This window comes from Leucopleurus acutus (assembly GCF_964270905.1).
Source record: "Leucopleurus acutus genome assembly, chromosome: 2".
In the NCBI taxonomy this organism is placed as follows: domain Eukaryota; kingdom Metazoa; phylum Chordata; class Mammalia; order Artiodactyla; family Delphinidae; genus Leucopleurus; species Leucopleurus acutus.
Window position 1 is genome coordinate 151,598,015 of NC_139143.1, and position 27,420 is coordinate 151,625,434.

At 33.8% G+C, this 27,420-nt stretch overlaps 1 protein-coding gene across 2 annotated transcripts in view; it reads left to right on the forward strand.

Annotated features, from left to right (window-relative positions):
- Positions 1-27,420, forward strand: part of FAF1 (Fas associated factor 1) — a 499,303-nt gene that overhangs the window by 257,996 nt on the left and 213,887 nt on the right. For both annotated transcript variants that reach the window (XM_082834106.1, XM_082834105.1), the window contains exon 7: positions 7,960-8,074. In XM_082834106.1, the coding sequence (XP_082690232.1) occupies positions 7,960-8,074 (115 nt within the window). The remainder of the gene's footprint in view (positions 1-7,959; positions 8,075-27,420) is intronic.

The window sequence follows — 27,420 nt, forward strand, 5'->3', positions numbered from 1 at the left end:
CCTGCTGCTGTTTGTCAGGAGGAAGCCGTTCCTCTTAATCAGGAATTAATGACAGGTATATAGGTACATGATGATCAAATGATCATTTCACTACCATAATGCAATCTTAAGTTAACCTTGAAAAATCACTGTGTCATACATATTAAAATATGCATGTGCTTTCTGCGTAAGTGGATCACTAAAGTGCTCTCTCAATGTGAAATAAGCAGTCAAGACAGTAAAGGTTGTTATATATATTTTCTTAATGTTGTTGCTTTCATCAGTACTTGACATATGGAGGCCAATAATTTACGGCTTTTTATGTTCTCAGGTATAAAAAAATGTCTGTAACTTCAGGTTTATTTATTGGAGCCTGTGTTAAAATTTGCTGTACACTAATTTTCCCCATACTGTCCTTCCCCCCCCCCCAAAAAAAAAACTGGATGGCAATATAAAATGTGTTAAACTAAGTCAGTGAATTAAAATGAAGTTGTTACTCACTAGAAGACAGATATTTTACAGATGACTTCTCTGTTCCTGATAAATGCTCATAGTTAAATTGGAATGGGATCCCCTCAGGCATAGGTGGGCATTCATTGGCAGAATGAATGTCCAAGACTTGTGGACAGAAAAGAAAATAGAGAAGGGATGTTCTGCCAAAACTATTTCTAGAATTTTGTTGGTGGCTTAGATATTAATGCTTAGTTATACTACTGAAAATTTTAAGGAGGTAGATTATCTATCTATCTATCTTTTTGTAGTTCCCTCTCACATGCCTCCCACTGTCCCTCCCCCAACTTGAAAATTAAGAAACTGGCTAGGAGAATTATGAGATGGGTATATGTGAAAATGTCTAGCACTTTGCCACTAACTGCTTTTAAATGTTAACATTCACTGTGTTGTGTTTTTTGCAAATAACCACCAGTTCAAAGCTTGGGGACAATGTATATGATTTTCATTACATTTCAAACATTAATTTCAATTTGTATTTGAGGGTACAGCAACGGTAAGTTTTAATGACTGTTGTCTATTTGTGGAAACAACCATCTCGTTGTTGGTAAATACCAATATTCAAACTGAAAGTAAAATCATAATAGAGAATGAAAAATTAAAAACCGGTAAGGAGACAATAGATGTTCTATTAAAACCATTTCTTGCGTTGAGTTAAAATTCAACTGCTTTTAAAAAATTTCTACATTTGCTTACACCTTTCCTTCTCCCTCTTATTGAAGAGAAAACATGCCATTAAGGGAAACAAAAAACTGTTTTGTATTATTTCTCATCCACCTACTTTGGTAATTACCCTCAGACCTTTGGTAAGGTCAAAGTTGAAGGAGCTCAATGAATGACTTTGCATTTTGAAGGTAAAAGAGAGACTGCTTGAAGGTGGATTAACTGTGGCTAACTATCCTAACCAACTATTAGAAGACACTATTGTGGAGAAAATTGCTCCTAGATGCAGCAACTAAGGGCTCAACATATTCTGCTAAGCAGCAGCTAGAATCAATTTCTATAGATAATATTTTAGCAATGAAGTCTTTGAAAATTATGCAAATCACCATAGTAAATTCCTTTATAGCCTTTGCCTCCTCCTTGGTCTAATTTAGGTATTCTTCCTCTGTATTTCCATACCATCTTAGCAAAAGTGGTATTAGAGCTCTTAGCAAAGGTACCATATGTGGGTTGTAGGTTTGCTTGTCTGTGCATTCCTCAATAAACTCAATGAAGGCAGAAATAAGATCTTACTGGGTCCTCTTCCCCAGTATCTGGACGACAAATCATAAGAGTTAGACCTTAGAAGAGTTACTACTACTTATTTTGTGTGTGACATTAAGCAAGTAACTTAACATCAGTTTCCTCATCTGTAACAAGATAATGATAATAATAAACTTCATAAAGTTGACCCAAAGCCCTTACTTAATGCCTGATGCATAGTAGCACTCATTAAAGGCTAGCCATTATTATTAATGGCTAAGTGAATGAATCAGGCTGGAGTCTGAGGTTGCAGATAATAAAAAACATTCTCACAAGGAACATGAATGTGGTATATCAACCCCCAAAAAGATCTGTGTTAAAAAGAACGCTGTGAGCTTGGATAACATTAGGCATAATGTACAGTTATGTTCCATGCATCAGAAATGGTTTTACCTGGAGATTATCATACTAAGTGAAATAAGTCAGAGAAAGACAAATATCATATGATATCGCTTATATGTGGAAGCTAAAAAAGAATGATACAAGTGAACTTATTTACAAAACAGAAACAGACTCACAGACTTAAAGAACAAACTTTTGGTTACCAGGAGGGTGAGGGGGGATAGATTGGGAGTTTGGGATTGACATGTACACACCGCTATATTTAAAATAGATAACCAACAAGGAGGACCTACTGTAACAACCTAAATGGGAAAATTTGAAAAAGAATAGATACATGTCTATGTATAACTGAATCACTTTTCTGTACACCTGAAACTAACAGAACATTGCTAATCAATATACTCCAATATAAAATAAAAAATAAATTAAAAAAAAGATTTTACCCTTTATCAACTCCTACAGAGAAATGAAACTAAAACATGAAAAATAACTGCCACAAAACCACCACAGACACTTTAGTTAATGTTTTACTGTCATTGTAAGATTTTATAGTATGGGTACCCCTCAAAAGTATTCTATTTTTAATAATAGACCACCTTAAAACTTACATGTAATAAAAATTCCTACTTGGCTTTGTAAAATTTAATATTCAGAGTTTTATCAGGTAAAGGTTATTTTCTTTTTTCTGAAGAGGAAACAATTTACAGAGTAGTTAAGTGCCTAAAATAAGGGCCTGTATATGGTAGACACAAAATAAATAGTATTGAAAGAATTATTATCGTGGGGGTGGGAGACAAAGGTCAAACAACTAGTAGGGAGTGGAGCAGGAATTCAAATCTGACTCTGTGACTCCCAAGGAGTTTAAAGCCATAAATATTTTTTCTTGCCAAACTTACCCTTCCCCAGGGCTCCTGGGAAATTACAGAACTAGACTAAATTGGTGTTCTTCTAACGTAGTTTGGCAGTCAGTGCTGGTCCTGGCAAACCTTTCTACAAAATTATTGCACAAGTCTACCAGTCAACATCAAGAAACATATCTAAGGAACTGCATAAAGGAAAGCACTAAAGGTATTAAGCATTTGTATAGATTCATATGTAAAGATAAAGGAGGATCTATCTATGTAATAATCAAGACTTCTGGAATTCTGAGCTCCTTAGCCCAGCATTTGAAGCCCCCATAATGTTGGTCTTTAACATTTTTCAAGTTTCCTCTTTCAGAAACCCTTCTTTACATCCCCTTATACTTCTTCCTCATTGCTTTCTCCACCCTTCCCTGTATTCTCCAATCTCATCTCTGCTCAAACTAGTCTATGTCTGAAATCACCTCTATTATATACTTGTCAAATTACAATCCATTCTTTTTTTTTTAACATCTTTATTGGAGTATAATTGCTTTAACAATGGTGTGTTAGTTTCTGCTTTTTAACAAAGTGAATCAGTTATACATACACATATGTTCCCATATCTCTTCCCTCTTGTGTCTCCCTCCCTCCCACCCTCCCTTACTATCCATTCTTCTTCATAGTACTTCAAAGTACTCTTTTTCTTCTCTACAATCCTCACATCTGTTTTAACTCTCAGAATAGTCTGTCTTGAGGTCAGTGATTATATCTTTGATTCCTGTATTATTACAAATAAGAATCAAATAATTATAGAAAGAATGGATGAATTGTGAACTCCTAGTAGGCAGGGTCTTACTCATCTTTGTATCCCTAAAGCAGCCTAGCCATTTGGGAGATAGGGTGCTGAAGAACATAGAATCAAATATAGTTTAAAAACTGGCTTCCATCTTTTTATAGCTGCATAACCTTGGGAAATTACTTAACCTTTCTGAACTACAATTTTGTGAGTAAAATGGCACTTCAAAGGTAGGCTTAAAAAATGAGAATCAGTCATTCTTTATATGGAGTTCCAAATATGCAGAACTATTCCTTAAGTGTTTATAGGATTGCCTTGAATCACCTTTTAGTATGCTAAGTGTCAAGGGAAATACAGGTGAATAATAAAGATACTTACTCTCAAAAGGCTTGTAGTCTTGAATTCAGGACTTCCACACGTGCAACAAAGCAAACCATACAAAACACACTATAAATAAATATTAAATAAGGGATATGATACATGAATTCAGAGAAGAGGCAGTCTATAATAATACTAATGGTAGGACATGAGGTAGTCTGAAAGCTGTGCAGTATTTGGGAGGAGAGCCCTGTTTGCCTAGGTGATTTCATTTGGCTACAAAATCTATATACTATCTGTAGTAGTCCCCCTATCCATGGGGAATACATTTCAAGACCCCCAGTGGAAGCCTGAAACCACAGAGAGTACCATATTCTACGTATAGTATATTTTTCCCTATACAGGCATACACCCCAGAGATATTGTGGATTCAATTTCAGACCACTGCGATAAAGCAAATATTGTAATAAAGTTAGTCACATGAATTTTTGGTTTCCCAGTGCATGTAAACTTATGTTTGCACTATACTGTAGCCCATTAAGTGTTCAACAGCGTTATGTCTAAAAAAAACAATGTACATACCTTAATTAAAAAATAATGCTGTTGGAAAAATGATGCCAATAGTCTTGCTCAGTGCAGGGTTGCCACAAACCTTCAACTTGTAAAAACCACAGTCTGTGAAACGAAATAAAGCAGAGTGCAATATAATGAGGTATGCCTATACATACATACCTATGATAAAGTTTAATTTATAACTTAGGCACAGTAAAAGATGAACAACAATAACTAATAATAGAAAATTTATAACAACGTACTATAGTAAAAATTATGTGAATGCAGACTTTCTCTCTCTCAAAATATCTTATTGTACAAATATGATGCCTTTTCCATCTTAATTAAGCACTTATCATGCACTGTAGCCATAACTTTTCCATGTAGCGGTGAGACAGCAAAACTAGCACAGAATTCTTTTTCCTTCACAATTTCATTGGTAGAAGATTCATTCTTACTGTTGATCTTAACCTCAGCGTACAATTTTTTTTTAACTTTCACCTTTTCACTTAAAGGAAGCACTTTATGGCTCCTCTTTGGCATATCCAAATTGCCAGAATCACTACTCTTGTGCTTTGGGGCTATTATTAAGTAAAATAAGGGTTGCTTGAATACAAGCACTATGAGAGTCTATCTGATAACCAAGATAACTGCTAAGTGACTAAGGGGCAGGGTATTCTGGACATAGGGATGATTCATGGCCCAGGTAGGATGGATCAGGAGGGCGTGAGATTTCATCACTCTACTCAGAACAGACTGCAATTTAAAATTTATGAATTGTTTATTTTTGTAATTTTCCATTTAATGTTTTCAGACTTTGGTTAACTGCAGGTAACTGAAATTGCAGAAACGGAAACTGAAGATAAGGAGGGCGGGGTGGGGGGCCAGGTTCCTGTATGTGCTGTCGATTCTCCTGCTCCGAGCTCTCTTACTTGACCCTCAACTCTTATACACAGCTATACATGATATCTCTTTTTGGATCTCTAATAGGCACCTTAAAGTTTGATATATACATAACTTCACTCTCAAACTTTCTACCTAACCTGTTCTTAACCCAGTTTTCCTTGTTAAATGCAATTCCATCTCTCCACTTGCTCCGACCACCTTAGAGTTTTGTTTTTCTCTCACATTCCATCAGTAAGTTGTCTGGCTTCTACCTCTAAAATACATCTGAACCTGACAACTCTTCACTCTCTGCCTCTATAGTTAGCGTAAGCCACCATCACTTCTTGCTGGGACTAGCCCTGCCTTGACTCTTTTCGCACTGTAGCCAGAGCAACCAGAATAATGTTGTATAAATGTACATGTAAATCAGATCTTAACCATTTCCCAGTGTAAAACCTTCCAATGGCTTTCCTTTGCAATTACTATAAATACCAAGTCCTTTACCGTGGTCTACAAGGACCTACATGATCAGATTCCTGCTCTCTCTTTCTTATACTAGCCTCAACTTAAATGTCATTTCCTCAGAGATGTCTTCCCCAACTATTATGTTGAAAATAATTTCCTTCCCCCCACCCCTCTGATACCTTTTATAATATTGTTTATTTTCTTCATAGCGCTTAGCATTCTCTAAAGTTACTTACTCGTTTACTTGAGTATTGTTTCTTTTACTAGAATATAAGTTTCATGAAAGCAGGGACCATTTTTTTTTTTGTCATAACTGTGTCCCTAGCAACTGGAACAGTGTCATAAACATAGGTATGTGCTCAATAAATATATGTTAACTGAGTGAATGAACATGCTGCGTTCTTCCATTTATTATTTCCTAGTCTAAAAAGTGCCACCCATCTCCTTTCCCCAAATAAAACAAAAATTTAGTCCCTTCCAATTAATAAACTCTAAGGTCCTACTTATCCTTTATATTTCAATTTATATTTTTATTCTCCTCTGAAGCTTTCCCTTAACCCTTTCTCCCTCTCACTGAGGCAAAGTTAAGCACTTCCTTCTTGGTTTTCATTGTATTTTTTTTGAATTTCTCAGTTGTATCTATCACTTTATACTATGACTGTCTACGTGTCTGTCTACCCTCATTAGATTGTGAAGGTTTTCATGGACAGGAACTGTGTATTATTTGGGTTGGTTTCCTTAGCATCTGGAATAATGTGAGGCATTCAGTTAATGTAGATAAATAAGTGAATCAAAATCAAAATCTTAATTCCCATGGTAGTTTTCCAGAAGGCAGCATTACTGTGTAAAATACAGATATGAGTAAGACTCTTGCCTTCTGAAAATTTACAGTTTATTCATTATTAAATAAATATTTATCTGCAGTGTGCCAGGCATTATGCTTTAAGTGGTAAGGATCAAACACAAAGGTCCCTGCCTGAAGAAACTCTATTTTAGTGGGGTATTATTTCCCTTGACTTTGATCAATAATATTTCATGCTGTATATAGGTGTTTCCTAGGTATTTTGAATCTGTAATTTACCTGTGAACTCGATGGGTGACACTGGGACACACAGATTAACTGCCTAATTCTAATCTTATGTTGCATTTATATTTATCACATAGTTACATATTGGCAAAGGAGGAGTGATGAAGGCCAGAACCGTATATTTTTTTTGCTTCTAAAGCATAGCATGGAAGAGAGACTAGCACTACACTTGAGACTAGCAATACAGATTGTTCATACATAATGGTGACAGATTTTTATTTTCATTGCCGATGGTGCTTTTTAATATTATAAACAAATAGAACCATGGCCTATTTTTCTTAATTGATGTGGCTAAATTCATTTATTCTTCATGTTTCTGACACATTTCTTACATTTTGGAACTTTGGCACAGAGTTTAATATTGCTCTGAATTCTCCAGTTTCTGAATTCTCGGTATTTCTGACTTGTAAGTGAAAGCACAATTATTTTGAAGGAATTTCGGTATAGCAATTAAAGTTCTGTAGATTTCCATACTTTCTCAATTTTTACTGAAACTGTATTTGTATACCTATATGACACTCATGAGTATAAACAATAGTTTCAAATTTCTGTTCTTCCAGAACTGCTGTTTCATTTGGAATTGAACCAGAGTTTTTGGGTATACATTTTAGTAGCATATTTGGAATTTAATATAATTGACAAATTTGCTTCTCTTGGAGAAAATACATATGCAGACAGCAGCACATGACTTGTCGAAATTCTTATGTATGCAAAGTATTTATAACTGAAGTTTAAAAACACCTTGGTAGAGAAGGAGTTAACAGGTTAACTCCCCTTGGTTGTTCTCAGCTTGCTCTCTTGCCTTTAGGAGCTGAAAAGATGATAACATTGGGCCCAGACATGCCTGTGTGGAGGTTATGGTACTCCTGGGGTTTTTTCAGCTAACCGTAAAGCAAGCTAGAACTTGTTCATCTCAGAGTTCCTTGTTTCTCTTTCAGCCCTTTCAGTGCCCTGCAGGAGTCATTAAATCAAAACTTCATGCTGATCATCACCCACCGAGAAGTCCAGCGGGAGTACAACCTGAACTTCTCAGGAAGCAGTACCATTCAAGAGGTGAGTTATGTCTCACAGCTAAGGAATAAAGGTAGCTCATTATAGCTAATGTTGACCCTGTTAAAGAGGGCTTATGTGTTCTGGTTGGAAACTCTCTTTATGTTTCATTATTGGGTTTTTAATTTTAATTAACTTGAGCATCAGTGATTACTGTAGATACATTAAATGACTTGACCTAGAAAGATAGATGTTGTAAATGAAAGCTCTTGATAATTCTTAAAATAGTCAACTTTTAAAACCCTGCTTAAAAAAAAACACAGTTACATATTTCATAGTTTTATAGTAGTTATTCAGAATATTAATTTGGAGATTATCGACAGCGTGCATTTTCGAACATGCGTATACTTTATTTGAAAGGTTGCTCTCAAACATATTATTTATAGTGTGTATCCTGCCTATTTCCAAAAGGAATTGAGGAGGCTTTTCTTAAGCAGTTGAATTCCAGTCTTGGGCAGTATTCGTGAGATGCTGTAGGGAACCCAGTCATTTAGCTCAGAGTATCTAAGAATCTATGTATAGTGTAAATATTTTCATCAATGGGACCAACCAGGGCCACTGTTTCAAAAAGAACCTCCCCCAAGAGAGAAGAGGTAACTTCTTGTCTGTGGCCCCACCCACCTAAAAGCTAGTAATTTATCTGCTTTGGGGGGGAAAATGTATAAGGCTATGTGACAAGACTTGTGTTTAGAGACAGTGAAATGATGATTATGTCACAATACCCCTTGTAAATTATGAAGACAACAGTCATTGTCCACTCATGTTTTTATAAAGAAAATTAATCTTGTTTAATCTTAGATTATTTCATAAATTTTTTCTTGGACTACATTGCTTCAACTAATTACTAATGTCATATTGAAAGAACAAGTTGTTTTCATCCTAATCATTTTTCGGAAGTATATGAATTATTTCAGTAATGACTGTTAATGGTTTTTCTTTTTTCATGTTTTATCAATAAATTTCAACTTCTGAATTTGGCGTAAATAACTCATTACTTGAAGTTTATTTTCTCTGTTTATCACTTGAATAGTTTGTTGACTAGTAACTAAGATCTTTAAGATTTTTCTTGGTCCCTAATTTGAATCATAGGTTTAAATTATTTGATTTTTTTCAGGATTTTAAATATATTAATTGCCATTTCATTTTTAATCTCTATAATGGATGTTCTGTTCTCTAAATTTAAAATTTTAATTCATTGAAGAATCATTGTCGTTTTTATATTAAAAATAATGTTTAACTCTGGCCCTATCACAGAGTTATTCTGGGAGCCTCATGATTATGAAATTTAAATTATATATTGAATAAAATTAAATAAGGAATTCAGTTTCAAAATAAATAACCCCAGTTTAATCAAGAACAGCAAAGATAATAGGTAAATTTCATTCTGTTGTTGATTTCCTTTTTTAAGTTGAAGAGTAGTATATCGCATGAAGGGTACATATAGACTGCCTTTTTTTTTTTTTCTGATTGCAATATTTACAGCCAGAATTTTACATTTTTTTGTTTTTTTGCATTTTTGTTTTAACATTTCCAGTTTCTATAGTTTGAGTGTGTTTCAACTTTCTCCCACAAGGGGGCAGAGAGGACTATTAAACTGATAGTCTAAAAATGCCGTTCAGTGTTTTCAAATTAGCTTCTCTTATATTAACAAAAAGGAGCATAATAGCCAAGTTATTGTTTGATTTACAGATAATTGGCATATTGCAGGGAGGAGACTTAATTTCACCCTTTTAAATTAAACAGGGAGATTTAAAAAGACATAAAATATTCATTAATGTTCGGTGATTATAAAGTAGTGGCATATATTTATTTTGCCTTTATTACTGTTTCGATGGGAAAATACTGCAAATATTTCTGAAATCGAGTTGGCCATACTGACAAGTTGAAATGTTTAAGCAGCGTTAATGCAATCTGCTCACACCTGATATCCTATGCAGAATGATTCAAAATGACTACATCAATTATTAAAAGAAATACTTAAAATTCTGTAAATGTGCCATTGTGTGCCACAGTTGGCTGAAACTGTTCTCTGCGTCCTGCTATTTAGATTACCAAATATATTTTAAGCTTCAAGGACTTGAAAACAGTATACCATTTTCTAAATGAAAAGTGTCCTGAAAATATTTTTGCAGACAAATATCCTTATGTATTTCTCAACAAGAGTTTGGTTTCTTCTTTTTCTTTCTTTTTTCCTTTTTTTAATCTTTTAAAAGTTGATTTAAAATAATATTTGAAATGCTAGTTGCCAGGAAAAAAATAAATGCAGTTGTTTCTAATATCTGTTGCTTTTCTGTGGGCAGACAGGTACACAAAAACTCTTTTATTCTGTACAGTTTAGAAATGGAATGTGGATTATACTCTCTAGGCCTAGGATCACACTCTGTAGGCCTAATCCTAAGACTTTTCTCCTTCAACTTGTGGAATATCTGGAATGGGGTTCAAGGAGGACAAGATGCTCTTATGCTACAGCCATGCAACCCACAGTGACACTTAAGTACATGTATTTTTGTTGTTGCATGATTGAAAGTCAGGTTGCAACACAATAAAAATATAGTCTTGAAATGATTTTGTAGTGTTACTTTATAAATGCTAGAATTTTTGCTATTAATTTGGAAGCTTAATGATACCATATATCCTAACTTGTAAATTAATTTTTGTCACCAGTTTCAGAAATCTTTTTTCAGTGTTGTTTGATAGGTTCAACAATGAATTCCGACCAACATATAAAAGGAAGAAATAAAAAAAAAAAAACAACTGATTTTATTTTCCAGTGTAGTTGTATATTATTTTTATTGTAGGTGGGGGAAAAAATACCATTTTCTGGTATTTTTAATTTTTGAAAGCCTTGCATTTCTAAAAGAAATCTCTTGTAATATTTTCCCTCCAGAGGGAAAGTTCTATTAAATGAAATAGGATTGACAAAGGTACTATAATTTCAATTTTTAATTAACAAAATACATTTTTTAAAATACTGGCTTAGAAAATAGAACTTAGCTGCAGTTTGAATTTTAAATAACTCTTCAGTGACCATATGTTCATGCAGGTTAGTGGTGATAAACCGATAGTTGTACAAGTGTTTGTTCATTCTGTCTCTGTGATCTCTTGCCTCACAATGCATGACTTATATCCTTTGGGTGCTCTAGACTTTAATTTAAGCTAGTTAGATATTGAGGTTATTTTTTTAAAGCTCTTTACAAATCCTTCCACTTACATTATCCTCCTACTTGTGGAAAAGGCAATGACAGTATAAAAAGGTCAGAATGGAGGGTTGCAAGTAGTCATAAGAATAAAAATCCTTTCCCTTTTTCCATTATGACAAAATAGTTTGTAAAAATTATCAAATAATGTAACAATAACTTTGTGACAATCTGTCTTTCTACCTTCTTGGATCCTTAATTACCTAGTTGACACACTTTAAATTAGTGAATTTCCTTGAAAATTTAAACAAGCTTACCTTATTTTATTGAATTTTCTACACTGAGAATTTAGATTTTTAAACAGTTAATTGTACAGATTTCAGTAATTCTGATTTTTAAAGATCTGTGGCTACAAATGCACTTGGGATTGGTTAAATTAGGGGGAAAAAAGATTGATTTGCCTACTTTAGATCCTAAACCCAGGTGTGGAAAAGGAAATAAAGTCCCTGAAATCAAGCCAACTTTTCTTGGAAACTAATTCTTTGTTGTCCATCTTACTATTGCAAAAGCTCCTATTAGACAAAATATCACTTTTCTTTTAGATGTCATACAAACTTAAGGAATACACACATGACCCAGAATAACACTGATAAAAAACCAAAGTATTTTTGGTACGGAATCATGTAGTATTCCTTATCTCTTACATCGAGAAGCACTATGAAGAGCTATTGGAATTATTTAAATCCTTTTCTGAGTTTCACTTTACCCTAGAATTCTCACTGTTCTTATTAGTGTTTATTTAGTTCTCAATGGGAATTAAAGGGAAAAATCGACAACTTATAAAGATATATCCTGCATGGAATAGTAAAACATTTCACTACTAATACTAGCAGTTGTTAAGTGGGAAGGCACTACTTTTGAATTAGCAACAAGAAGTGAACTAAATAAATCATACCGGTCCTTAAAAATAATGTTGGCTAAATAATTGTGAAATCATGAGACTAATTCTGATTCTGCAAATTTGAAACTCCTGTTGGGTTTTTTGTGTCTATTTTTCACTTGCTACTTACTCAACTTGCTTGACAATACATATTTCAAACTATTCTCCTTTAATGCTGGACGTTGTTAACGGTACATTTGTAGTCTTTTACAGATTATACTAAAGAGCAATTTTCTAGTAGTGGGTTGACTAAAACTTCTTAACTAACATGCCCTTTCTGTATGTGTTTTACGTATAGTTTGTTTGTTTATTTTTTGGTTTGTTTGTTTTCCAGTATGGAGAGGGTGGGGGCTGCTGGCACAGAACTGAAGAGTAGAGAGATAAGAATGTGCATATGCAATAGGGTAAATTAAATTGTGTGCTTATTTAATTAAAAGTTTACGTGGTTTATTTTTACTGTAAGATGAACGGCATATATAAGCTCAATTAGAATGAACCCATTTTAATTAGCGTGTATCATAGTTTGATTTTTAAAAATTTGAAATCAAAATGACGTCTTAGGAAGAATGAAAGAGAGATAATTTCTTAAGCAACTGGGCAATGAATTTGAGCCTTTTTTCAGCTTTCAGAAAAGGAGACTGAGTTTCTTTTGCATGTATGTAAGTTTCAAGTTGCACTTTGTTACTGAGATCTGTTGAAGTTATACCACTTCAAATGAATAAATCAGTAATGATCATTTTATAAACTTTGGGGTTTTCTGTGATGCTTAATAAATTATCCCCTTAGGAAATAAATTTAATATTTACAATGCAGCTATTTGGAACTGACAAGTCTTTCTTTCCCTCCGAAAGTATTTTAGAATAATCTCTATTGGACATCTTTTTTTAGCCATGTAAGTATTTCTTCACCTACATTCAAGAAGGTTAGAAACAATGAAATTTTGTTAAGAGTTGATGGTGCTTTAGACCTTTGTTACTTAAGATATGTGTATCCTAACAGCTTCTTGGCCGACTGTATTTCATAATCTGTGATTTGTGTGTTGGTAGTTTTAAAATGCCTGGGTTAAGAGATATTATGTTCAGTTATCAGAAACTAATAAACATAAGACATTTTTATATGCAAGAAAAGGCAGAGAGTAAATAATTGCACTGGTGACCAATACTGTAATAATCCTGTTTTACAATATGCACTTGACAGGTTGTAATAGTGCTAATTGAAGAGACTAATTCACACTTGCTTCATTCTATTCAAAGGCAAAATCAGCAGCTTGTTTTGCTTTTGACCAGATGGTCCTCATGAACACCTACTGTGCACTTTAAGTGCTTTACTAGAATTACAAAGGCTGGGGGCTGCGTTCGACTCCAAATGATTTGAGGAGTGAGAGGGAGAGAGAGAGAGGGGGAAAAAAAAACCCTCTGTGCTCAATGGATTTGGTGCAAGTAAATTAATTCTAGTGGACCCATTACACATTGAGCCCCCTTTTCAAAGCTCTGAGCCTCCTCGCTTGCTCTGTAGCAATGAGAAAGAGAAAGAGAAAGGCAGATTACTGCAAACAGAAATAAAAAAAAGGGGTATGAAAGGGAGAAAAGAGGCCTTGAAGCCTTTCATATCATTTGAGTTTTTCAAGTGCGTTATTTTTGGGGAGGGTGGATATATGAAAAGCCAATTGGAGTTTTTTTTGTTTTAAAGTGAGCTATTTAAGCACCATGAATATAGGCGCAAGAGCAACAGTTGACTGAGTTTACTGTGGTGAAGCTTTGTGTTCGAGGATGAATCAAATTCATTATATTCAACTCTTTGTGTTTTAACATGAATGTAGGGTTAGTTTCACAAGACTGTGTCTGTTTAGGATAATTATAATTTAATATTTTCCTTTCATAAAGTTATCACTGTAGATGTCTAAAATTTTAATCAAAGCAGATTTTGTACACTGACTTTGAAGCACCCTGACAGTTTAAAATTCAAAGGAAAGCTTTTTTAGTTTTCAAAAGAAAAGAAAGGCTCATTCTAATGGCATCGAAGCAGAGATTATTATAACTAATTAGAAGTCACACATCTGTTAGCTTTTGGTTTGTGACTTACTTATGTATTTTTTCAGTAAAATATATACTTTAAAAATATATTGCTGTTATTGAGTGAACCCAAAGGGATAAAATGAACTTAAAAGATAACCACTTATTCGAGCCAACCATTTTTCCAGATCTCCACATGTTCCCATAAAAATATGTAATGTATTAAAGTCCATTAAATATAAATTGGAATTGCATAATTAATAACAAGTTCAAATGCACTTCCAAACAAAATATTTTTGCACAGTTCTTGTTAGCATAATTGTGATTATTAACCAAAGTTATTATAAAAATAACAAGAATGTATAAGCAAATCCAGTTTGTGTAAATTTATAATTATTTCTTATCCTTAAAGCCGTTTGTATATAATTTGGAACACTGACACTGTAAAATGATTAATTCTTATTATTAGCTTATGTAAAATGATTAATTCTTATTCTAAGCTTATGTGGGTTAAAATACAAGGGATCATATCTAGGAATACATGTCAGTTATTTTGTATTTGTATGTTTTTATACTTTCGAGTATAATTCTCTTGTGATATATTTTTGTTCCATGGTTTACTTTTGTTTGATGACATGTATTATTGACACTGTAATTCAACTTTATTTCAATTATAACCATTAACAAAGAATACAACAAAATCATACCAATAGTATTATATGACTTAAGGATAATTGTAAACATTTTACAAAAAATGAATGTCTAGAATTTGTATTTTTGGCATAATGCATCAATATGCTTTATACGTCAACATGTTTTAATTACATTTTTAGAAAATAAAATATAGAAATACAAAGACAACCACAAAAATATTTAGTTTTACTTCTCAAAGATTTTAATGAAGAGGATAGGATAACATGCCTTCTTTGATATTTAAATTAAATTTAATTAACTTCCTATTAATGTGGTCATTACTTTGGGACTTGTTCATTGAAATATTCGTTGTGGGGTGGGGAGGAACATAAGGGGAATCCCCAGACCTTCAACTAACAAAATATCCAATGAAATTTATAAGCAATGAGGTGTTAATGAATTGATATCCTCTGGGAAAAAGGGATTTCAAGAAAAAAATCTGATTAGGAAAAACTTACTGAAAAAAATTTTTTGCAGTAGACTATTTAAAATAAAGGTAAGACTACTAGATTCTCTTTCTTGTAGGTACCATAAAAAACTACCTTTAAAGCCAGAACCTCAATTAGCAGAAGTGGATTGATCATGACCATGCAGTCATTTATTTAGGTGGGGCTAGTTCTTTGGTTTCCCACACACAGTAGTTGGAGTGTTTCTCCTCATGAAGAAGAGTTTATTTCAGTATTAAAATATTAACCCCTAGATTCCTGAATGTCAGAGGCAAGGTTCTCTTCTATAGGGTAAAGTTTGGAAAAGGCTGCCGTTTCTTTATAGACTTTGATAAGTACCACATTACTTAAGCTGAGAAATGTTTTAGCATTTAACTATCCTCTAGCCATAAAATAAGAATTATATAACCTCCCCATTTTTCTCCCCACCCCACCCTCCCCCAGCAAAAACATAAGCAAAAACAAAGAAGGAAGTAAATCAAAGAATGGGTAGGTAAATGAATATAAAATGCTCATAAACATAAGCTAGACTAAGACTAGGTATATTAAGATAAGGCCTGCATATAGAAAATATTTACATGTTTATCCTTATATACCAAAGATTATTTGTCTATAACCTGTTAAAACACGTGTATGGTAATTTTTCTTTTGTCTGATGTGTTTTGTGTATGGCCTAATACTATTTAGTCAAGTAGTTATTCTTTTTCAAACATATTTATTTTGGCGAATATGCTTAAAATTTTTTTATTGCTCAATTTAGGACTGTATTACCTTATTATTACACTCAATGTATTCCTTTTATTATTTTCTTAAACATTTTTTTTTTAAAGAAAAAAGACTTTAAAAGCTCATAGTAAACATTTTCTCTAAATGACAAAATGTATTCCTTGCTTTGTGGTCATTGCGTGACCAGACAGTAGAGTACTGGATTGTTTTAAGGTTTTTACAGCTGCAAGGCAAAAGCATCTGCTCATTGCAAAGACGGCATTGTTTAATTTTGACACTGACTTTTCCATGTGTCTTGTACCAAGGACTGGATTAGATGCCACTAAGATGAAATTTGTTTTAAGTTGCTCCCAAAGTGCAGCTGTTCCCATATACAGCCTGATAGCTTAACCAAAACAGACAGACATAGGATCAATCAGAATCTTTGTACAGGGTCACCTCACTAGGCAAGAGAGGCTCAGAGGAAGAATGTTAATATTATTTATCATGAATAACTGCAAAATTAGTTTCCAGGCTGATTTAGTGTATGTAGAAGTAGCCCCCTGCCTGCTTTTTAGGGCAATAGAACCATTATTAAATATTTAGCTTTTAAACTGGAATATAATGGTCAGATAGCAAGGTGCCTATGTGTGCATTAGGCACTATTCTTCTGCAGTCAATTGCAAGAAAAAGGATCAGTTTATTGGTCACTAAAGTAGTAATTGACTGAAAATAAAACTCAATCTAAAATGCTGCTGCTAAAATCTCGAAAAGTGGACATTTTTGTAGAATGGTAATTTTTCTTTAATGTTTCAAGTGAATGAAAAATGAAAGAGCACCTCACTTCTTGGGTTTCCTAGGATTGTGTGAATTTCTACCCAGCTGGTCCAAATTGATTGATACAGGGCCAAATATTTGTCTGCCTACATTTCAAAGTCTATAATTTGCTAATGAATTGTGGTAATAATCTTTCATCATACATGAAAGATTTAGCCAAACAATTTGCTAAGTATGTATTTTGATCATAAAATTTTTGGACTTACACCAAGCTTTACATCTATTTTACAGCTAATGCATGGGGGTGGAGGGAGAGCAGGGGGAGAAATAATACTGAACATGGACACTAGATGGAAAAGGATGAAGGAAACAAGAGGGAAGAAGATACTTTGGAAAAGAATAATGCCGGAAAAGTCCTATGAGTGACAGTGGAAAACAAATTAGATTTGCACATAGAGTGCAAAACAGAATTTTTAAATGCCAGCAGAGTTGTAGTCTTCAGTGTCTAGAGGTATGGTATCCATGAGGATGAACACAAGGAAGAAATCTTTTCCTTTTTAGCTACAGCTATTACACACATTGATTATGGAGTAATTTGCTAGAAATTTATGCTAGAAAAGTCAGATGCCCACAAATTAGAAGTAACTGAAGGCATAAGAATAAAAGCCAGATGTTTGTTGGGGTTGATTTAGAGACTTTGGGGGAAAAAAAAAACAGTGAAGAAATAAATGTGATTGGAACAATTTCAGAAGAAGGTGAGAGAGGAACCTCCTAGTTAACTCCTAGGAATGAATAGAAATGATTGTAGGCATCCAAGAGAATATTTTCTCTCTCCAAGACAAAGACCATACAAAGGGAGATGAAGCCTACTTATATTTGTGACGGGATATTTAGGATTAAATAACCTCTATTTGAGAAAGTACAAACTTTATTTATGTATGTTGGGAGAGCAGCATAAGTTATACTCCACATGAAGTCCAAGATTAAACTATGGAGTGAGAGGACAAGAAAATGTTCTGAATAAGACTCTTGCACGTGTAATTTCTCTTTCATTGTTAGAGATCAAGGAACCATGACTTCCTATTTGACTGAAATAATCTGAATTGCTTTCAAGTTCTCTATGAAGAGAATATTTAATGATACTGATAAAATTTTTCTTGCTTTATGAGTAGGGAGTTTAAAAAAAAGAAAAGCAGGTAGCTTAATAGAGAAACCATATTATAAAGGGGACTGAACCTTCCATTTTGTAGATTTTAAAGATAAGCAGCTCTTGAATTTTTACATACATGCTGTACCTCCTGAATATGTCACATTTCCAGTCTGTATCCATTTATGTAAATCTCTTTTTGTTCTCTGATAGAGATAAGTCTGTTCTAAGTGTTAGTACAGTGATGGAAACTCTTAAAGTATTTAGGAAAGTTAAAGTTCTATATTGTCAAGCTTATTTCAGATGGGTTGAAATCTTGTTTTACACGACTTTCTTAGCCTCTTTCCCTTTGTCTTGCTGACTTTTTTTTTCTATTTTATTTAATACTTGTTATCATTTTGTTGTAGGTTGTATTGTTATCACATTATGATAGTTACTGAAGTAAATACAGAAGAGATCCAGTAATCATTATGAAGGGAAAAAAATTCATCATTATATTTAAATAAATTGTGAGATAATTAGTAAGATTCCTAATTCTCTTGTTAATAATTATATAAAAATTCCATTTCAAAAACAAATATTAGAGTTATAGATTATGTATGTAAAATTCAAAATATGCAGGTTGCCATTTGTTTCTAGTCCTTTTGGTGTTCTGTTATCAAAAGCACTTTACATTTACACCCCTGCCTTTGCCTGATGAAAATGTGAAATATTTTCACCTAAGAGGTATACTTGTAATATCTAATAATTATAGAATATCAGTGAAATATCAGTTCATTTCTGTTGAATTAGGAGATGTTTCCCTTATACTTTACCTTGTAAACAAGAGAATCTTAATAAGGTGTTTTTAAAGGCTGCTGTTTTCTTACAGGTAAAAATTTTTGTGATGATAACAGGTATGCACATGGATCAATTTGCTTGGAATTAGAAATTTCAGAAATACAGTAAAATGTCTTAGGAGTCCTAGTTTCTACTGGTAATTGTAATTTCAAATATCGTAACCCATTTTTGTATGTAGTGAATGGAGCAATGTATGAAGTATCACTCTAAAGTAAATGTGATTGATATATTGACATGCATACATGTCATAAATTTAAATGAATGTTGCTCCTTCAAATCAGTCATTTCTGTTGTTGATAATACATACCCTCTGCTCAACAGTTACTCTGAATTTCTAGGAACTGGCTCTAGAGACTATGATGTGGGGTTTTTTTGTTCTGTTTTGTTTTGTGGAATAACCTCACTTATGGCCTATCTTTGTCCTGTGAAGAGGGGAAACTGATTTGTTGAAACTGCCATAAGTAATTTGAAGCCAAAAGTTGTGAGCCAGGTGGTTATTTAATCTCAGTGGTCAAATTTGTGGTTATTCAGGTTAGGTGTCTCTTTGCTGAGCTCCTCTCCCTGTGAACATGTATCTGTCAAAGCATTTACCACACTCATTTGCAATTATCTGTTAACTGATTCATTTCTCCTGTTAGACTAAGAGCACCTTAAGAATAGGAAAAGTATTGAATTTATCTCTTTGTTTCTAGGCCTTTCACTGAATTTGTCACAGAGTAGGTGTGTGCTTAATGAATGACTGAACTAAAAAAGAAGAATCTATAAATCAGTGAGATTATTTGTAACTTAGAGGCATTTGTAAATGTGAAGTTATCCAAGTATGTCTGAATATTTCAAGCATTTCAAGTATTAATGTTGACATGAATATGTACTTTCTCAAGGGGATTATTATGAGAGGATCTCTCTGATTTGGCTTCATAAATTCTCATTTGTTAAAAATGAGGCTGAGAATAGGTAGTTTGCACAACAGTAAAAAATAAAACTCCTACTTTAAGGTAGATTTATGTTATCCTTAATTTGTAGTGTCTGCCAGGTAACTTCTTTGTAGTTTCCCTTCTAAATGAGATTGTAAAAATTGATTAAAAAATTTTTTAAGTCAATAAAAACTGATTTTTAAAAAATGTTTTCTGAATCTAGGGATGCAGTGTTACAGATTTTAATCAAACTAACAGTACTTCTCAGTTGGCAATTAGTTAGCTTATGGTAGTGGAAAGATTATTGCACTATGGTATAGGGAATCTGAGTTCTAACCCCCTGCCACTAACAAGCTATATGATTGTCTAGCCTTGAGTGGCCTGATATTTCTTTTTCATTTGTTTGGCTTTTTCATAGTGTAGAACTGCAGAAGCTCAGTTTTTGCTAGAGAAAATATAAAGTGTCTTAGAACCTTAAAATATGCATAAAGTCCCTGTGTCCCATTGAACCTATTAGGCGCATCTGTTGCAGCACTTCTGTCCTTTTATTTGCTTTTTTTTATTTGTGTTTCTTTACCTTATCATGGTAGGCTCCTTGAGGGCAGGATCTCAGTCATTTAATCTTCATATTTATAGCACTAAGCCTAGTGGCTAGCACCTTTTAAATGATTGTTGAATGAGCAAATATTTACATGAGTCAGCATCCAGTGGTTGAAAGGAAGTTTAGAAACCTAGATTCTAATATCTGATATTGTGCTCTCTACCTATATGAGTTTGGGCAGTTCATTTAACTACTCTGGTCTGGGTCATTTATGAAAAAGAGGAAATGATTTCCGAAAATGTTTCTAGTTCTAAAATTTGGTGATTACATGTGAATTTAAAAATTTCATATGTGCTTCAAGTCAACCTTGTGTGTGGGAGGGGGAGGGAGCAAAGGAGAAAACTGGTCAGTAGGCAATAACTGTGTATGTAAATATGCATATTTGTCACTGTGGAATGTAAATATCCCTTTATTCATTAAGGTGTTATTTAAGAGATTTAAGGTTAAAATAGAGGCCTCTGTTGCCATGATGTTTGAACTTCTATAATTAAGATTTTTTTCTGAATAGTTTTATTTTTATCTTAAAGTAGACTTTTACCTTTTTAAATACATATGATGCAACAAGACTTTAAAAGTGAATTGTGCAAACATAGGAAGTCTTTCTAATATATAAGAAGAGTTTTAAAATACTGAGATACAATAAAAGTGTTATTAATTTGATGTCATTAACTTCAGTTGTGGTAAGTGAATTAAAATTCTATGTGAATATCAAGGCTATGGTACTGCCATAAGGATAGACATATAGATCAGTAGAATAGAATTAGAAGTCCAGAAATAAACTCCTTACCCTCAAGGTCAATTGACTTTCAGCAGGATTGCCAAGACAACTCAACATGGAAAGAATAGTCTTTTAAAAATATGGTTCTGGGGGCTTCTCTGGTGGCGCAGTGGTTGAGAGTCTGCCTGCCGATGCAGGGGACACGGGTTCGTGCCCCGGTCCGGGAAGATCCCACATGCCGTGGAGCGGCTGGTCCCGTGAACCATGGCCTCTGAGCCTGTGTGTCCGGAGCCTGTGCTCCACAACGGGAGAGGCCACAACAGTGAGAGGCCCGTGTACCACAAAAAGAAAAAATACAAATAAAAAATAAAAATATGGTTCTGGGACAACTGGATATCTACATGTAGAAGAAGGAAATTGGCTTATTCCTTTAAATCATATATAAAAATTAACTCAATTGGATCAAAGACCTCAATGTAAAAGCTAGAACTATAAAACTTTCAGAAGAAAACATAGGAATAAATTTGTGACCTTGGGTTAGTCAGTGGTTGCTTAGATATGACACCGAAACATAAGTAACAAAAGGAAAAGTAGGTAAATTGGACTTCATCAAAATTAAAAACTTCTGTGCCTCAAGGAGCAACATCAATAAAGTGAAAAGACAACTCACAGAATGGAAGAAAATATTTCCAAGCCATATATTGGTAAGAGACTTGTATTTGGAATATATAAAGAATTCTTACAACTCAAAAAGAAAAATAAACTAATATTAAAATGAGGAAAAGATTTGAATAGACAGTTCTCAAGAGAAGATATGCAGTCAGTAAACACATGAAAAGTTGCTCAACGTCTTTAGTCATTAGGGAATTGTAAACCCAAACCAAAATGAGATACCACTTCATACCACTAGGATGGCTAGAGTAAAACAGATGACAATAACAGTGTTGGCACGGATGTTGAGAAATTGAAAGCCTCAGACAAGCGGGTATGTAAAATGATACAGTAGCTTTGGAAAACAGTTTGGCAGTTCCTCAAAAAGTTAAACATTGAGTATACTATATGACCTAGCAATTCCACTCCTAGATAGATAGATAGATACACATACACACACCATACACACACACAGCAAGAGAATTGAAAACATATGTCCTCACAAAAATGTACACATGAATATTAATAGCAGTATTATTCTTTTTTTAATATCTTTATTGGAGTATAATTGCTTTACAATGTTGAGTTAGTTTCTGCTGTATAATAAAGTGAATCAGCTATGTGTATACATATATCCCCATATCCCCTCCCTCTTACGTCTCCCTCCCACCCTCCCTATCCCACCCCTCTAGGTTGTCACAAAGCAGTGAGCTGATCTCCTTGTGTATAGCAGTATTATTCTTAATAGTCAAAACATGGTAACAATCCAAATATCCATCAACTGTTGAATGGATACACAAAATGTGGTACATCGTAAATGGAATATTATTCATTCAGTCATAAAAAGGAATGAAGTACCAATACATGCTAAAAAAATAGACGAATCTTGAGAAAATTTCGCTAAGTGAAAGAGACAGACACAAGGAAGGCCTTGTATTGTGTGATTACATTTATATGAAATGCCCAAATAGGAAAATGTATAGAGGCAAAAAGTAGATTAGTAGGGCTGAAACTACTCTGTATAATACTATAATGGTGGATACATGTCATTATAAATTTGTCCAGACCCCATAGATACAGCACCAAGAGAGAACCCTAATGTAAAATATGGTCTTTGGGTGATAATGACATGTCAGTGTAGGCTCATCAGTTGTAATAAATATACTACTCTGGTAGGGTATGTTGATAATGGGGAAGGCTATGTGGAGGCAAGGGGTATATGGGAACTCTGTACCTTCTGCTCAATTTTGTTGTGAACCTAAAGCTTCTCTAAAAAATAAAGCCTATTAAAAAAAATTTTTTTAAGTAGATTCATGGTTGCCAGGGGCACCTGGCTGAGTAGTAAAGGGGAATGGGTCATGGCTGCTAATGAATATAGTTTTTTTGGTTGTTGTTTTCCTTTGTCTTATTGTTTGTTTTTGTTTTTTACATTTCATTAATAATAAACCACTAGGTATGCAACACAATGCATGAAAAATACTAGATATATTTAAATAATTGTGTATTTATTTACATGCAGCAGTTTCATAATGAGAAATATAATGTAATTTAAATGCAGCACAGTGGTTTTCATATGGGTACCCATAGAATGTTTAATAAATTAGGAAAGTCAGTTTAAATCTTCATGTTCATTTGTGTACACATTTGTTTTTGTGTGCATATCTCTCACTACCTAAGCAAATTTTCAAAGTTCTAAAATATTTTTGGCTTTCTAAAAAATATCTGAATTTGCCATATATATGATTTTTCCATGGTTTTAGTAAAATTTACAAAACATAAAATTTATCATTTTAACCATTTTTGAGCAAATAATTCAGTGGAATCAAGTACATTCACATTGTTGTGCAACCATCACCACTATCCATCTCCAGAAATTTTTTCATCTTCCCAAATTGAAATCCCATACTCATTAAAAATAACCCCCGTACCTCTCTCCCCTGTAGCCCCTGGCAGCCGCCATTTACTTTCTGTTTCTATGAATTTGTCTACTCTAGGTACCTCATATAAATGGAATTATATACTCTTTGCCCTTTTGTGACTGGCTTATTTCACTTAGCATAATGTCTTCAAGGTTCATTTATGTTATAGCATGTGTCAGAGTATTTTAAGGTTGAATAATATTCCATTATATTTTTTGTACCACATTTTGTTTTATCCATTCATCCACTGATGAGACATTTGGGTTGTTTCCACCTTTTAGCTATGATGAATAATGCTGCTGTGAACATGGGTGAACAAATATTCAAGCCCCGGCTTTCAATTCTCTTGGATATTTACCCACAAGTGAAATTTTTGAATCATATGGTAATTCTGTGTTAACTTTTTGAGGAACTATCATACTGTTTTCCACTGTGGCTGCACTATTTTACATTCCTACCAGCAATGCACAAGGTTATTCCAGGATCCTCACCAATACTTGTTATTTCCTGTCTTTTTAATAATAGCCATCCTAGTAAATGTGAAATGGTGTTTTATTTTGGTTTTGGTTTTCATTTTCCTAATGGCTGGTGATGTTGAGCAGGCATCATTTCATGTGCCTATTAGCCATGGTGTATCTTTTTTGGAGAAATATCCATGTAAATCCTTTATCCATTTGGGGGGAGTTTCCTTTGCAATGATGAAAATATTCTGGAATTCATTAGTGATGATGGTTGTACAAGTTTGTGAACATATTGAAAATCACTGAATTGTACACTTAAAAGTAGTAAAAATGTAAGCTAAACAAACAAACAAACAAATGGATGTGGAGAACTGAGAGCTAATGAGAGTGCTACACCTACAAATAGAAAAATAGTGCTTCTTCATCAGTATTGTTGTTGAAGCATATTTGAGCATGGAATGAATACTTTGTATGAAGAATAAAGATATTAATTATTAGTCTGTTAAAAAACATATTCTCTGTGGGAAGTTATTATCTATCATCTATAATCTAGTAGAGGCTCATTAAAAACTGGAATGGGGCCTTCCCTGGTGGCGCAGTGGTTGAGAGTCCGCCTGCCGTTGCAGGGGACACGGGTTCGTGCCCCGGTCCGGGAAGATCCCACATGCTGCGGAGCGGCTGGGCCTGTGAGTCATGGCTGCTGAGCCTGCGCGTCCGGAGCCCGTGCTCCGCAACGGGAGAGGCCACAACGGTGAGAGGCCCGTGTACCCAAAAAAACCCCAAAAAACTGGAATGGTTTTTATTTCACAGTAATTTGGATGAATTTCTTTTTTTTTTTCAATTCAGATTTTCCCAGTTTTATTTGGACTTATTTGTGTGTTTCGTTTCTTTTTTTCAGTAGTGTAATTAGTTCTAATTTTTATTTTATATTGGAGAGTTGATTAACTCTTAGTAGAATTGATTAACAATGTTCTGTTAGTTTCAGTTGTACAGCAAAGTGATTCAGTTATACATATTCATGTATCTGTTCTTTTTCAAATTCTTGGATGAATTTCTATGGAGACTTTTCTAGTCAGTGATATTCTGGCTGTTAACCTTAAAGTTGTTGATAGCTTCATTGAGGAGAAAGAGGAGGAAGCTTCACATTGGGTTAGTGTTTTATACTTTTCAATTCCCCTCCCCCTGCCTTAGTTCATTTGATTCTTATAGGCTCTACTAGAGTCAGGCCTGCTGCATATGGCTATGCAGGTTGAAAATGGCACCTCCTGAAAGCTTTGGTCTTGATGAGCATGTGAATGTGGGACTTGATGGTAACTCTTCCTGCTATATAAATAGAGATACTGATGCAGATTGTAGGTAAGTGGTCTCCAAGAGTCTCCACTAAAATCACTGCTTTTTCCCATTATATGATTTGTAGTGCCTTCAGCGATTCCATTTCCTAAATCTTTAATCCATTAATGAGGTCTATATTGAGGAGTAACCTACTTCACCCTCCTTTTGTCTCTACATAGACTCTTTCCTCATCTTTAAAGTTAGCATAGTGGTAATATTACTTGCCTGACAGGTATTTAATTGTGAGAATGAAAGTGAGACAAATAGGTGAGTATAACTTTATTAGCTCTAAGATATTTTTATAGGAATTATTCTCACTTCTTTCCACATACCTTCGATTTTACTAAATGATATTACTTACTTGTCTCTGAACACACCCCACCATTTTTAAAAAGGTCCGTTTAACTCTCTTCCTTCTGCTTGACCCTTTCTCTTCACACCGTTCAAAGACCCCCTATATGTTTCAGGAAGACCATACTTAGCTGATACATCCTCCAGAAAACCTAAAATCCTCTGTCCTATTATAAATGTAACCTATCCTTATCTCTTGATTTTGTCCTCATATGCCAGAAAATGTTATATGTGCCTCATACACTCTACGTGTAGTTGTCTTAGCCCATTGTCCAGCCTATATGCTCTTTGAGAAGAGAGGGATTATACTACATCTTCTGATCTTTATATTCTCTCTATATAGAACCGAACAGAATGCTTTTAGAATAGAAGAAGAAAAGGCATTTGTTGAAATTAACTGAGATATTCAGGAATTTTGTGAACCTGATAAACTGTTGCTAGCTTGAAATCGGCCACAGTGAGAGTATTTACACCATGGAAATCAGCAAACTTTTCAAATCACAGCTTTTTGTGCGGAGAGCCAATTTATTAGCACACTACTGGTTGTGTGTCTCTACCCCCAGTAGATGGTGAACTCTTCAGATTCATCTTTGCCTCAGTGCCTGGATGTGATAGGAAAGCTCTTTGCTGAATTAATGAATAAATAAATGATTGAATATATCAACTGTCTTATTCCTCTACTGTCTGACTTCCACTGGCAGAAACTAAATTTTAGAATCTAATGTATTTTTTGAGACCAAGTTCTGAAATGACCCATTGTCATGGACTGCAGTTTTCTTTCTGCTTCATAGTTTGAACCAAAAAAAGTGTCTGTTGGAAAATAAGGCTATTATACACACATGTTTCAATAGCACAGTAAGGATGGCATTTCTGTCCATTATCACCTTGTTAAGCTACTCCTGCTATGACTTTGCTGCCTACTAAGTTTTTGGCATCTATTGCTTAACTGACTGACTTACCTTTTAATTTTCAAGTTGGAAGCCAATAGTGTGAACCATCTCAAATTAGCTGAAAGATTTTCTTTCACATTATAAGAGGTAACTAACCAATTAATTCTCTCTTGTCATGGATGTTAAAAATACCAACAAATGAAAATATAATGTCTTAGGACTTTAAAATATGACTTTAAAAATTACTATATTAAAACAACTTGTACTGTTCTTTCTATTAATTTTCCTGTTGATTTTATCAACGTAACATATAAAATGAAATTTAAAGATGTTAACAGTCATTTGACTTTTTAATTTTTTCTAAAACATCCTCCATAGTGATGATGCATATAAGTTTTTTTTAAATAATGCTAGCTTTCTGACCATTCCATGTGCTATTACGATCTAAACTTGAAACCATTTTTAATTTATTTTAAAATTTGAAGAAAACACTATGTTCAGATCTCACCACTAATTATTAAAAGAATAGAAATATACCAACTTACTCTCTGAAGATCTCAGTAAGTTTGATGTTCCATACACCATATTTTATGTGACTTATAGTACTTTAATTTGCTTTTAAAAGGGCTGATGAGAGTAGCAGTATGTAGTAAATATGTAGCAGATTCACTTGTAATCAAGGAGGTAAATAGGCTAATCACTTACCAACATAATTTTTTATTTTTCAAGTTCTGCTCTCACGTTACACAATAGGTTAAATATTTTGTTGGTTAAAATCGAGTCAGACAGAAAATGACATTAGACAACATGCATAT